Here is a 14,547-nt window from a genome sequence, read left to right as displayed (position 1 = left end):
AAAATAAAGATTACCTGTAAATCCAGAGATACCAACTGTTAACCATTGTGGCATATATTCCTCTAATATGTCTTTTTATACATATCAGTGCATTTATTATTATAAAATTGGGACTATAACCTACAGGGTTTTGTTTTTTTTTTTTAAGTAGCATTTAATATGTCCTGAGTTCAGAAACAGAAGAAAATCTGTAAAACTAGAAAAGCATAAATGAGAAAATTTTAAAATCACTTAAAAATCCCACCATCCAGAGATAGCCTTTCTTCCCAAGTTAGCTCATATTTGTGACAATCAACTGTTATTTATCCTTCTATCTTGCAAAAATCCAATTCAGAAATTAAAAAATTCTTTTCCCCAAGGGAAAATTTATTCTTATACTTGGGATTACCCACAATAGTGTACACTTTTTTTTTTTCCTACCTGGCAGTTTCTCACCATCTTCTGGAAATATTCTCCAACCTCCCCCTTCCTTCACCTCCCCTGACCATTCCATTCATATGGTTCCCTCCCAGGAGTAGCCAGGTGTCCTGTGAACCCGAGCGTATCCATCTGTGGGATTAATTCTTAGACGTGAAATTGCTTTAAGGAGGGTACGTGCTTTAATAAGTTTCGATAGATACACCCAAACTGTCTTGCAGGAAAACTGCAGCAATGTGGATGTCATGTCTACCAGCAGTCACGAGAGTGCCTGTTTCCCTGTAGGATCACCAACAGTGTTGTTAAACTTCCGGCCCCGGGGATCACATAAATTTAGCTGCAATGCGTTGAGTGTGCCCTGTGCCAGGCTAAGTGCTGTCCATTTATTAATTCTCATTGAGTCTTCCCAATAACCCAATGACGGAAGTGGTATTTTCATTTTACAGATGAGGTAACTGAGGTTTAGAGAGATTAGCCTGCCTCAGTTCACAGAACGGAGCTGAACGGGACTCTAGCATTCATCCTAACATCCACCCCAGTGGTTCTCAAGTTTGAATGGACTGTGTCAGAATCACTCAGAGGGCTTGTTAGAAGTTGGCCGGGTCCCACCTTAGAGTTTTTGATTCAGTACCAGAGGGCCTGAGAACATGCATTTCTAGTTCCCAGTGAAGCTGATGCTGCTGGACCAGGTACCACACTTTGAAAACCATTGTTCCTATTACTCTAATAGGGGATCCTATCTGGAAATGACCTTGCTGATCTGCCTTTGACCTTGGTTGGGTCCTTATTGGAATTCTGTATGTTCCATAAACCTTTTGTTTGTGGGGGGGGGGTGTGTGGGAACGTGAATACATCTTTTATAATCCTGTTAATCCACCAAGTTAGGTTGGTGGTAAGTGATTTCACTTCTTCAAGACTGTTTCCCCACTTTTTTAATGGAGATGATCTCAGAGGAACTGCTGGGGGTATTACAAGGAGTAATGTATGCAGAAATAAAAACATGTTGAAGATTGTAAAATGCTGTACCGAAGCTAGTTCTAATTATTCCTATTGATGGAGAAGCTGTGAAGTACAGTGGAAGACACTGGAATTTGACAGGCCTGGACTGAGAGAGCGGTTGGGCCACTGCATGACATTAGACAAATCAGCCCACATCTCTGAGCCTCAAATTCCTTCTCTTTAAAACTGGGCATATCGTGGTCTCCTTGAGGGTTAAACAAGCCCCTGTGTGTCTTGTCCCAAGTGCTCCTTCGGCTCCAAAAGCTACAGGGGCGGTGGTGTCCTCCGTGACAGTTGGGCTGGCTCCAGAACAATGCTTACAACTTGGACGCCCCCAGTCATTTTGCCTCTCGGTTCCCAAGGACAACATTCATTGCCAGCTCTGGTCCCAGAAACCCTCAGATTCCCTGTTCTTTCCACATCTTGGTGACGACCTCTCCGTGACACCAAGCGGATTCCTTTCCACGACTGGAAATTGGAAATGTGAAGACCCTTCTTCAGATTCCCAGAAAGAGCCCAGGATGAACCCGATGACCAGGGGGGCCCTTGGCTGCTGCCAGTTGTTCTAGGCGATGGAGCTACGGCCGTGGGCAAAACAGAGGCCCCTGCCCTCGTAAGCTTGCTGATCCTATGTCCCTAAGAACGTCAACACTGGAGCTGGAAGCGTCCTTGGAATCTGGTGAGGGGTAAATACGCAAATTCACCGAGTATTAGAAGTTGATCTGAACTTGACCCCGTGAAGCTCGGGTCCCTGGGAGCATTGGAGACGTGGCACAGCCAGAACTTCTCCAGCTGTGATGCGTACAGGGATCCCAGGGCTCCTGTCACCTGGCAGGTGTTGGCTCAGCAGGTCTGGGCTGGGGCCCAAGAACTTGCATTTCTAACCAATTTGGATGTTGCTGGGCTATGGACCATACTTTGAACATCTAGAATTTAAGTGATACTTTATAACATCACTAACGAATGTAACCTTATTTTTCTTTGGCTTTCAGTGAAATTCTGAATACTCAAGAATACATCAGTTTGAAAACTAATTTTATTGGAGTGTTCCAGTGGTTTGCACTTTTGGACAGGGCTGTAGATTCAGGTGTCAGACCTTGGCTGCCACTATAGTTTTCAAGCGACCAGGAGCAGCCTTGAACTGTACTACTGAAGCCCCAGCTTTCTCATCTGTGAACAGAGACTTCCCTACCTCTGTCTCATTTAGGCAAAACCTTAATTGTTGGACGTTTTAAAAGGATGGATTCAAGTGTCTCCCCGTGGCCACTTTAATCTGCTACTTTTAGTGAGGTTGTGGGTTATCTCTGGGGAAGCCGCCAAGATTCTGAAATCTTACCAGTATATTGATATACTGGCATTTTGAATGCACGTCCAGCATCTGTAGACAAATATACAATCAGCAATCATCCACTGAATGTTTACTCTGTGCCAGGCGCTACGTAAACCGCTGTGCTGGAATTATCTTGTTTACAGCAACTCTATGAGGTAGATTCAATTATTCTCTCCAAACAATCCAAACTAATAAAACTGAAGGTCACAGAGAATGTCAGCAGCCCAGATATGTTTATTTTAAAAGTGGGTACAACCAAGAGTGTACCGGCTCTGTCTGACTCCTAGACCCAAGCTCTTGAATATATTTCAATAATTTAAGTGATGAACAGAGGTCCTGTAGCAAAACAGGGCAGAGACGTGACCAAGGTGGGTAAAATGTTCAGTTCTTTTTTACGTCTGTTAATAAGGCACTCCCCAGTCCTGGGTTAAATTTAGATTTTCTCTGTGAACTATGGTAAACGTTAGTTCCACATTAGAACCTGACAAACAATACAAAAGCAAATTGACCTTACCACCATGTGTAAGGGTGTCAGTCATCAGGGTCTAAGGCAGAATCTCATTCCCCCTGTGTCATAATGAACGTTACCTGGAATTACGCTGTGTGGGGCTGCCGGGGGTGGGTGGGAGCCTCTATGGTGTTCAAGAAGGTGGAAAACTGGTAGCCAAAACTAGAAATATATTTCCTGCTAAAGGCATAATACAAAAATATCTCTTCATCAGGAGTTACTGATGGTACCCAGATATTAAGTTAGAATGAAAGGTACCATTGACTATAACATAAAAACTGCATCATCCTTTACATACAAATAAAAGAGAGAATTTTTTTTCATTCTGAGTTTATTTAACATTTCATCCAGTTGAACTGAAATAATACATTGACTCCAACACTGGCCAGACACTGTGCTAATACTGAAAAAAAGCTGCCAGTCAGTTAATACTTACAGTCATAATTCTTTATATCATTTTACTAGAAATATTAATAACTATTTACCTTTACAAGCATATTGCACTTCATGTGAATTTTCTCCAGAAGAGATCAGCGAAGATTGCCAATCTTGGTTCATTTTGTTCCTTTTTATAAACCATGATTCAACTATACAGTTCATAGTTCTCTATAAAAGCATCAAGAGTCAGAAGCTTCAACAGATAATGTTTAAAAAGACACATCTCCAGGCTCATTATCCCTTTTATAATGATCCTTTGGCCATCTCATCCCGGTGTGTATTAAAATTTCGGTTAGTTTGTCAATCTTCCAACCAGGCATTCATTAATTTTTCAACGAAGGTTAAGATTTTGACATGGAGCTGCCACTTGACTGGAGGTAAGAATTCTGAGATTAGCTGGGGCGAGTGGGGTAGGCCTCAAGTGCTTTAGTTTCTTGTTAAAAGTGCCCTTTAAGCACCTCGTGGAGCTCTGCCTTGAATTTCCCGCTTTTACCCATTTTTAAAGAGAAGCATCTATGGCAACAAAAGACATCCAAGGCCAGAATGTCATGGGGAAGCTCTTTTGCTTCAAATGGTTTAAGACAGAAAATCTAAATGAGAATATTTTGGCAGTATAAAGGAAGGCTCAGAGTGGCCCAAAAGCTTCAGGTCCATTCATCGTTTTAGAGAAAAGAGAAACACAGACACGAGGCACACCATTTTTTCTTTATGAGGAAATTCAGTCTGGTCACATTGTCAGGAAAAATTTGCCCAAACTAGTTTCTACATTTTTTTCCCACTTATAAGTCTCTGAATTACAAATTGAATCAAGTGGTCTACACTCAGTGAAATGACCACCTCACATATGCCTTTGAACCTCTACAGAATTGAAACATAATCTGTTACATTAAATATATTATATGTGAAGCTACTACAGATAATGTAAACAGTGGTCCACGGGTTCATTATTTTCAAACAGGGTGGAATGTAATATACAACATTCAAGTAAAACTCATTGAGTCATTGATTCACATACACATTATTTCCGTATCTTTCTGAAAGCCAAAGAGATCTACGAGGATGACAAGAAAAGACATGCAGGCAGATGGAACTGTTCTCTCGCTTATAAAAAAAAAAAAATCAAACACGCCAGATTCAACCCAGTCATACAGCGTTGGTTTCGAATATACTTCCAAAATTTGACATTTGTGCATTTCCGTTATTTGATTAGTTGATTTAAATGATTGAATATAAAGTCAACAAATGCAAGGTAAGATTAATATCTTCATAAGAATGTAAAATAGAATAAATTTCAAACTCAACCGAAGAAATCCACCAGCAATATGAAAGCATACAGCTGTTGACAGCAGGGACCTTTCACCATTGTCTATCACTCTGACTTTTCCGGGAGGTGTATGAAGGAGCTTTTATCTTACAAATGCAAAGAACTCATCTTCTACTTTGGGTTGCCTCCAGCCCAAACTGGGCAGGAAAGTAAACTGTCCTTAATATTTATGAGTCATTTTCTTTTACAGTTTAGCTTCAGGGCTTTTGTGTTTTCTCAACTCACTACTGAGAGCTCTCCTTGATTTGAAACAAGAGTAGGATAAAAATTCAGTATTTTAAACAGATTTCCTTTTCATTGACTGACAGTCAATATACTGAACATCTACTCTATGCCTAACGGTGCTTTTGAAAACTCTGGGTGAGGGTTGGGATATTGTCTTTGCAAAAAGAGTGGCTATAAAAGCTACAGGAAGGGTGTTTCTGTAAATTATACCATGATTCAAATGTAAGGGGAGGCCACCCCAGGTGCTGTGCTATAAGTAGCAGCTTGACTCTAAAAGGCTAATGTAGATCGTTAAAAGGTTTCTGTCACCAGTTGACCAGGACCAGGATATTCCTTACCAACTTGGCTACACCACACTTGCAGTTGGTAGGATCCTCTGAAGATGTTTCTTTCCCTACTTTATAATCCCTTGTTAAAGTACACCCGCCGTAATTCAGGATGGGTCTCTCGGATCCTGGCTTGCAGCTCGGCCTCCAAGCTTGTCACAGACATGGAACTGGGAGAAGGGAGAGACGACAGACAGGGTCATTCCACGGGCGGAGGTGGGAATTAGAACCTGGAGAGAGGAGACAGAGTGGCCCCACCCACCCCCGTGACTAGGGCGACAGAGTCCTGTTTGAAAAAGGCTTCACGTGCCCAGAAAACAAGTATCCTGTTCCTCTCAGAAAACTGTCACTAAATATCAAAGAAAGGCACCATCAGAACCCAACACTGAGATACCCTTTTTACCTCTCATCTTATTACAAGCCTTAAAAACCACTTTTGCCAGCAAGGAGGTATGGTGATGACACTCATAGACCCTGATGGTATTGGAAAACAACCTGTAGTCATGCCACTTCCCAAGGAAAACAACATAAATGTTCACCGTTAATGAAAAAAAGATATATGCACTCAGTGGAGTTTTTTAGCACTAAAAATTCACTTGCATTAATGTGCTTTTGTCCATGGTATGGTAAAACATACTTATTCTAAAACTTTCAGAAAATACTAAAATGTATGAGAAAAAACATCTCTTGTTGTCACACTACTGAGAGGACCACTGTTCGTGTTTGCTTTATGCATTTAAAAATGTACTTGAATGTTCTATATGTGCATATGTATTAAGGATGAAGAAAAACTGTCCAGAAAAACTGTGGACGTTTTGTTATTGAAAGCAACTCGTTTGCCCCTTTCCTGTTTGCCCATTTCTGTTCCCCTATTGAAAGCAACTCGTTTGCCCCTTTCCTGTTTGCCCATTTCTGTTCCCCTCTAATCTTAAAAGAACCTAATTACAGGGATGAGAGCACTAGGCAATTAACCTAACTCCTGACTTGTGCTGTCCTGAATGCACACCATGCCATGTCTAACCTGTTGATTCTTTTCCTAGATAAAAAGAAGAACGAAGAAGTAAGCAGTTAAAAAAATGACTAGCTCTCTACCCGCAACGAATCCCCCTAAGCAATCCCGCAGGCAGATCATGTGGGCAAGATAACATCTTAAGAGAGTCAGCCAGTCTGCACGCAACGGAGAATGATGCAGAATCCAACCTCCTGCCTCGATGATTCACTGAGATTCTTTCCCCTCCATTTTTCCCTTTAAAAACTGTCATGGCTGAGCAGAATCATCAGAGTTGGTCTCTGGACACAAGTCCACCATCTCCCCAGATTGCCAGCTTTAATGATTAAAGCACCTTTCCTTTCTACTGACACCTGCCTCTTGAATTATTGGCTTCTGAGTGGCAAGCAGCCGAACCTGGGTTTGGTAAGACTATATAATTAGTCTTTTAAAAAGATTTGTTCTTCAATATAGTTGAGATGTGGTGAACTACGAGGTAAAAAAGGTAGGATATAGATTTATAAACATATGCAAAAAAGAGAAAAATTATGAATATAGGAAAAAACTAGAAAAAAAACCACAATGGCTATTTTTTTCCATATAGTGGGAACTTGAGTAATTTTAAAATGATGTTGCTGATAATAATGATAATGGGTATGAGTAACCACTCAGTTTTTGGGTCAGACATTATGCATTTTAACCCTTATAAAAACCTGGCAAGTCAGGTATTATCCTAATTTTACAGATAAGGAAACTGGAGGTGTAACTGAGATTTGAAGTCAGATCTTTCTCAACCCAAATGCCATGTTCCTAAGTCACCGAGTGCAAGGTCGAGGGCTGAACACATATTCCAATGCAATATACTAAGGAAATAAACATTTCTTACCTTAAGCCCTGAGATTCTGGGGTTTGTACAATTAAATAGGTATGAGTGCTCCTCTTTAGGAAATTCATCTGTATTGGGCTTCAGCAGAGGTTCTGAAGGTCCCGCCCTCTTCAAGGAGGGCTGAGCTATAGGCATCAAGGTGATAAAGGTTCCCTCTCCTTGAAATTTAAATCCCCAGCTAAGAACAGTGGGGGTCAAAGGCAGAAGTGAAAGGCCAGATAAAAGATGGATTTTTCTATCAGGTAGAAGGACCTGATGAAGTTAGTTCTAGAACAGAATACCTCATCCCAAACCTGTGAAAGCCTAGGGCATTAAAGGCCGTATGTTTGGGGCCTGCTGGCCCACGAACGATACTACAAGGGCAGGAGTCTGGTAACACAAACCACAGCAAAACAACAAAATGCTGCTCCTCTGTGCCTTGATGTTAGAATAGAAAAAACCTGAAGCCTTAGATTTATGTGATGCTGATTTAATGCCTGTCAATACAGTTCTTACATCAAAGGCAGGATTCAAGGGCAGCTTGTGATGAAAGACACGTGCACAATCAAGATTTTAAGGCAAAAAAAGAAAAAAAAAAACCCTAAGTAGGAAGAAGGGAAGCAAATATACCAACCACCAAAGCTAAGTGCATATAACTGCTGTCCCTGTGGGTGGAACTTAAATTCAAATATATCTGCATTATAGATGCATTTGCCAATGGATTGGACATCGAGCCATATTTAAATTTTTATAAGAGCAAATTGGCACGAGTTAACCTGAGTCTTACACAAGAGTAAAGAATTTTCAAATGTAACAGTAGCAGGTAGAAAAGAGCTGGGCAAAGAGAATTTTGATATTAAATAGACATGCATTTGATTTCTGCCTCTTCTCTCTTCCTTTTAGAGACTTGGCTTCATTATCTTTTTGAGACTCAACTTTCCTACTAGTGAAATGGACCTGTGTCTTCAACTGGTTTTTAGGATTAAAACGCATGATCACTCTGAAGAATAACAAATACATACCTTTTCTGAGGAAACAGAGCACAGCACAGAGGTGTAGCAAATACCAAACTTAAAAAAAAAAAGAAAAAAATCAGAGCAGTTTTGAAATGGTCGACTTTTCAGATTCTTTTTCTATTATTTTACTTTGAGAACACTCCCCTTTCTTTCTTTCGAGCATTATGCTGCCTCACAAAAATATGTCCTGTTTGTATAATTTTACTACCAAGGGTTGCCAAAATAATTTTTTTTTAAATCAAAGAGATAAAAGGAGTTTAAAAAAGAATCACACAAATAGCCCCAAATGTTGTAGGTTTCTCTAAAGACAGTTTATGTCTAGCTAATGACTGGGACCATAGTTCCAGATGTTCTGGGATGGTCTCATTTTCAAAACGTGTGTCCCATATTATCCCTCACATTTCATATGCTGTCTATTTATCTTAAAAAAAGAAATTAATGACATCAAAGTAATTCTACTCACCAGAAGCCAACTAATCCAACTTGAATAGGTGCGCTCATCCATGGGAACCTCTGTGTTGAGAAATAAATTATTTTGAGTACTTTTTACACAGGCTCTTAGAAACAATTTCTTCTGCTGGTTAACTGGGACAGGAACCTCGCCACATTACAAGATCCAGCTGGAATGCGATTAGTGAAATGCAGGGCTAACACTGTAACAGCATTACAGTTAGTTCTGACTTCCCTCTTCGATCTGTCCATGAATGCACATGCAAAGATTAAGCGGCTTCTCATTTTTCTCCCTTGCACATATAATCTGAGAGATGTCTGGCTATATGGGAGCTGGAGAAATCGTTATCACTTAGCTATAATTTCTCTCCTGGTTGGGGGGTCTGTATAGCGTGGTTCCAAGGCTGGAAGACAAACAAAGCTGCAATCAAATCTCTGCCCTACCAGTTCATCCCCACTGTGGGAAAAGGGCACGGTCTCCAACCTTTGGTTCCTTCTCTGTAGAATGAGGATCACAACAGCTTCCTAAAAGTGTGTGGGAGAAGATATGCCAGATAACATTCATAAAGCACCTAGCGTGTGGGTGAAGATATGCCAGATAACATTCATAAAGCACCTAGTACCGTGCCCGGAACGTAGCAGAAACCCAACAAGTATCCCCCCTCCTCCTCTGCACATTTCCTTTCTTGGTTTTAGTTGCTGTCGGTATGGCTAAGACTATTGCTGGCATGACAAATTTTTGCCTGTCAATTTTTTGTTAATGGAAATGAATGAGTTGGTTGGTCTTTTAGAGAATAAGTGCTATTAGATTTTTAGTTTTCAAAAGGGAGTTTTAAAAAAGCATAATATGCAATATAAAGAGCAACGAAATATATAGATTATATAAATAAGGCCACTGAAAGAGCTGCAACCAAGTTGTGAACTGGTTGTAATGAAATCAGCCAACTTAGTTAAGTGTCAACACAAGCTGTTAAAAGATCACATGACTCCAAGGAGGCTTGCATGATAGGCATACCCTGGTCCCCGAGAAGACTCCTCTGGCGAAAAGGTACATCACATGGGTGAACGTGAAGGGAGAGAGATGTGGACTGGAGAGGAAGGGAGAGATGTCATCAAGCAGAGACAGACCATGCAGCTCGCACAGAGGGGCCCCACCCCTCAAAGGAAAGCAGGAAAAGGAAATATTGTATCTGGGGCAACTGGCTCTGTCTGATGATGAAGGATTTTCATAAGGAGATGGTAAATCCTCTTCCTAGCACTTCCCAGATGTGTGTCATCTGCGCGGGTACACAGACTTGGTGATGGGAAGGCAAGCTAAGCCCTGAATGAGATCTTGCAGGAAGATGAACCCATGAGAGCCCACCCTCACGTCAAGTGGACTCTTGAACAGTTGCGTGTAATCTCAACGATGGATGTGTACAAACCAAAGGCTGATGGTGGCTTGTGCAGAGGGTTTTGTTGGAAAGGCTCTCGGTAACGACAAGGATCCTGGAGAATTCTGATCTCTCCTGTGAAACCCAACCTGGATGTCATCCCTCCTCCCGACTCCTTCCCAGCATTCCATCCTGCCTCGTTCATCCCTACTTCTTAAACAGAACTTAGTCTGAGATTAAATATGCGAGCTGAGGATGTTTGGTTTTCCCCTAGATAATCACAGAACTCCGTGAGGGAGGGGCATACCTTATTTAGCACAGAATTGTGCAAACAGAGGATATTTTAAATGAAAAGTTTAAATGAATTAAAGACAGTAATCACAAGTTTAAAAGATATATATTCAATGAAGTAAAAGCTCAAAAAGTTAATATGAGTAAATTCTTTCTCCTCCCAATGATCTTTTCTCCAATAGCTTTATGAAATACAATAAATTGCACATACTTACTGTGTATGATAAAAGTTTTGACATAAGTATTCAGCTGTGAAGCCATCACCACAATCAAAATAATTAACATAGCCATCATCCTTAATGTTTTCCTTGTTCCTTGTGCCCTTGGCAATTCCACCATCTTCCCTAAACCCTGTACCCATTCCCTGGCAACCTCTGATCTACTTTCTGTCATTATATACTAGGTTATAATTTCTAGGATTTTATATACAGTATCTACTTTTTTGTGTAATTATTTTGAGATTCATTCATGCTGTTGTATGTATCCATAGTTCAGGACTTTTTATTGCTGGGTTAGGTATTCCATTGCATGGAATGTATTGCTTTGATAATCCATTCATTCTCCTGTTGATGAACATTTGGATTGTTTCCAGTTTTGGGCTATTGCAAATAAAGCTGCTTTGAGCATTTGTCTTTTATGGACATATGTTTTCATTTCTTCTAGGTAAATACCTAGGAGTGAAATGGCTGGGTCACATGGTAAGCATATGTTTAACTTTTTAAGAAACTGCCAAACTATTCTCCAAAGTGGTTGTATCATTTTACATTCCCACCAGCAGGGAATGAGAGTTTCAGGTCCTCCACATCCTTGCCAACACTTGTTATGGTCAGTCTTTTTGATTTTAGCCATTCCAATAGGCGTTTAACGGTAGCTAATGTGGTTTTTAACTTGAATTTCCCCAATGACTAAAGATACTGAGCATCTTTACACGTGATATTATTTTATATCTACATATACTTGGTGAAATGTCTGTTCAAACCTTTTGCCCTTTTTTAAAAAAAAAAAACTGGGTTGTTTTCTTTAACAAGTATTGAGGATTCTTTATATATTCTGGATACAAGTCCTTTATCAGACACATACTTTGCATAAATTTTCTCCCAGTCTGTTTCTTGTCTTTTCAATCTTTTTACAGTTTTCAAAAAACAGAACTTTAACACTTTGTTGCAGCCCAATTTGTCAATTGTTTCTTTTATGGACTGTGCTTTTGGTGTTATGTCTAAGAAATCTTTGCCCAACTCTAGATCTCAAAGATGTTCTGCTATATTTTCTTCTAGAATTTTGACAATTGTAGATTTTTACATTTAGATTCCATGAACTATTGGGAGTTGATTTTTATATATGGTACAGTCAGTTCCCTACACACGGCCCACATCCCAGGCAACCTGACGATCTACAAGTCTCCCAACAAGCCACGCTCTGTGTCTTCTCTGAGCTTCTGCAAAGCAGGTGCCCCTGGCCAGTTGTCTTCAAGTCTCTGCCCACCTATGGCAGTTGGGGGCGAAACCTCTTCTATGCTCCCTCTGTGCCCCACGCTGTACTCGCCATGTATTGGAACCATTTGCCCTGTGCCTCTCCCCACCACCATGCTATATGGTCCCTGAGAGCAGGGCCCAAGCCCTATTTCTCTGATGCTAGGACCTAGCACATTGCTTGGCATGCAACAGGCATTCAACAAAGGGCTGCTGAATAAAATAAATGAATGAACAAATAAATGCTACATTCACACTCCATTAGCAGACAATCCTGAAAATCTACTGAGTAGAGAGAGCCGTCCACTTTTATTAAAGAAAATATAAACGAACTAGAACTTAAGGAATGAGGAGCTCTTATCTGACCCAAACCATATCAACTTTATTCCCAATGAAAGTGCCAGCAAAGTAAAGAGACCACGGGAGCTATTCTTCAAGAACACTGTTGGGAAAAGCACCAGATTTTAAGCAGTGAACTTTTTGGTTTACTGCAAAGATCTCTGTGAGTCACCTGCCCACAGCTGATGCTTTTTGCCAGCGCTCCATTTGGGAAAAGATAAAGCGTAGGGGGAAGGATGAGTCATGCTGAATGCTCCCCAAGCTCACCGTTTAAAAAAGCCAAGAACATTCAATTCATTTCATGTTTGCAGAGGAGTCTGGTCATAGTCAAGGTAAAAGCCCAGATAAGTACATCCTTGCAGAGAGGCACATCTGGCCGCTGGAGCTGCGGGAACAATCAGAGGGCTAACCGACCCAGGCAGATGCCACCCACATGGGCCTGATGAACGGCTGAGGAAATGACCTCTAAGCCTTTGTAAGAGGGCTCAGAAAAGCCTGCCCTCCCAAATAGCATGTGCAAGTCCTTTGCAGATGGAAACATATGGATAGGAAGATAAGCTGCCTCTGCCTATGCTTTTGTAATGGCCAGAGGTGTCAGTGAAGTCCTACAGTCCTCGCTACATGGGCAAAATGCGATATTTCGGTGTAACAGCAACCCTGAATGTGGGAGTGGGGTGTATGTCTGAGGAGCTCAACATTTAGCCATCGTTTTTTCAAAGCACCATCCTCCACAGAGGTCTGAACGAGTTCAGCTGCAGCCAGACCCTCTGTAGCTAGCGAGGCGCTCGGACTGACCCATGAGCTACTCTGACCGCCTCCCCCAACCCTGCCCCATGGCTTCTGATGCCAGCGGCCCTTTCCGGGTCCACATGAGGCCCTTCAGTGGTGGAGTGGGGCGGGCAGAGGGGAACCGAGGTGGCACACCTCTATATGATTATTGAAGGGTATGGTACCAAGCAAAGCTGTAAACCACAAACAAAAACAAGGGAGGAAAACACAATATTTATTCGTGTATTGTTGTGAAAAGCCTAGGGCAGTGTGGCAACAGTGGCTAACTGCTTGTATCATTTGCTGGCTGCTTCTGGAAGAAAATGCCAGGCTGTACCTACAGCAATTTCTGTCTGTCCCAGCAAGAAGATGATGCAATATGCCCACCTATGTCTCCTGCCCAGTGTTTGTCACCAAGATATTAGAGTAACCGTGGCAACTTTTCCAACAACACTGAGACCCCAGGAGTTCAAAGGCATGACAGTTGGGAGAGTAAAGGACCAAGTTCATTTCACATGTCTTCCCCGGTGACCTAACTCTTTAGCATGAATGTAGGTTCGAATGCAGACTTTCCTACAGAATTTCTGGAATCCCACGCCATGATCAGCTCACATGTAAGCAGCCATGTGTGCTCAATATCCACAGCCTGGAGTGAGACTCTGGGGAATAAGGCCCCGCTCCACTCCAGAGCCGGGCTGCTGACATACCTCTGCTAACCGGGTGCTGGGTGATGTTTGAGAGGCAGAGAGAAGGGGATGGGAAAGCTTCAATGGTGGGGACGCTGCCACTGAAGGTGGCCTCCCACCTGCTCTCACAGTCACCTGCAAATTCACGACAATCATATATTATTGATGGAATGACCCACACTTGCAAAAGTATTCCTCTCTTGCAAAAGTTCACTTTTATGCCAGACAAACTAACATGATGAGATGACAATTTCCAAGCCTTGTATCTACCCAGAAGTCTGGTGTTGCTTTAAAAACCTGATTTTGCTTAAATTCCATGGGAGGGGGAAGTTGGGTTTATTAAACATGGTTTTTGATTCTCCATTGCTCCCAAAGTTGGCATGCCAATACCTTAAGAAATTAACAACCAGGCAAATCTAAAGTTTGCCTGGGTCAACATATGCCCTTGCAGAAGGACTATAATCCTAATGACTTATCAGATCAAGAGCCAGCGGAGAAGAATCCAGGGCATCAATTCCATGTCTGCAAAGTTATGGATCCACTGGGTGGGTCACTTCCTATTAGCATCCTGGAGAATAATGTTGATGGCCCCCTTTCTAAGTTCATTTGATAGGTTTTCTCCCTCAAAGCCTAAATTACTTCCCATAAGGAAAGCAGGGATGGATAGAGGAAGGAGCATTAATTTATTTATTTTTTTTAGACTATTTGAAAATCACTGAGACGTCAAAGTTGGTG

At 41.5% G+C, this 14,547-nt stretch overlaps 1 protein-coding gene across 4 annotated transcripts in view; it reads right to left on the bottom strand.

The window, feature by feature from the left end:
* Window positions 1–4,376: 4,376 nt before the first annotated feature.
* The window catches only part of SFXN1 (sideroflexin 1), a 45,261-nt gene continuing 35,090 nt past the window's right edge, over window positions 4,377–14,547 (bottom strand). For 2 of the 4 annotated variants that reach the window (XM_057540498.1, XM_007190325.3), the window contains exons 9-12: window positions 9,902–9,974; window positions 8,900–8,949; window positions 8,443–8,490; window positions 4,377–5,737 (exon numbers count right to left, since the gene is read on the bottom strand). In XM_057540498.1, coding sequence (XP_057396481.1) covers window positions 5,675–5,737; window positions 8,443–8,490; window positions 8,900–8,949; window positions 9,902–9,974 — 234 coding nt within the window. In that variant the 3' untranslated portion in view covers window positions 4,377–5,674. The other 2 variants (XM_007190326.3, XM_057540499.1) reach the window with 2 other exon arrangements.

The sequence above is a fragment of the Balaenoptera acutorostrata genome, chromosome 2 (genome assembly GCF_949987535.1).
Source record: "Balaenoptera acutorostrata chromosome 2, mBalAcu1.1, whole genome shotgun sequence".
NCBI classification, from domain to species: domain Eukaryota; kingdom Metazoa; phylum Chordata; class Mammalia; order Artiodactyla; family Balaenopteridae; genus Balaenoptera; species Balaenoptera acutorostrata.
This window is presented reverse-complemented; position numbering and strand designations above follow the sequence as displayed.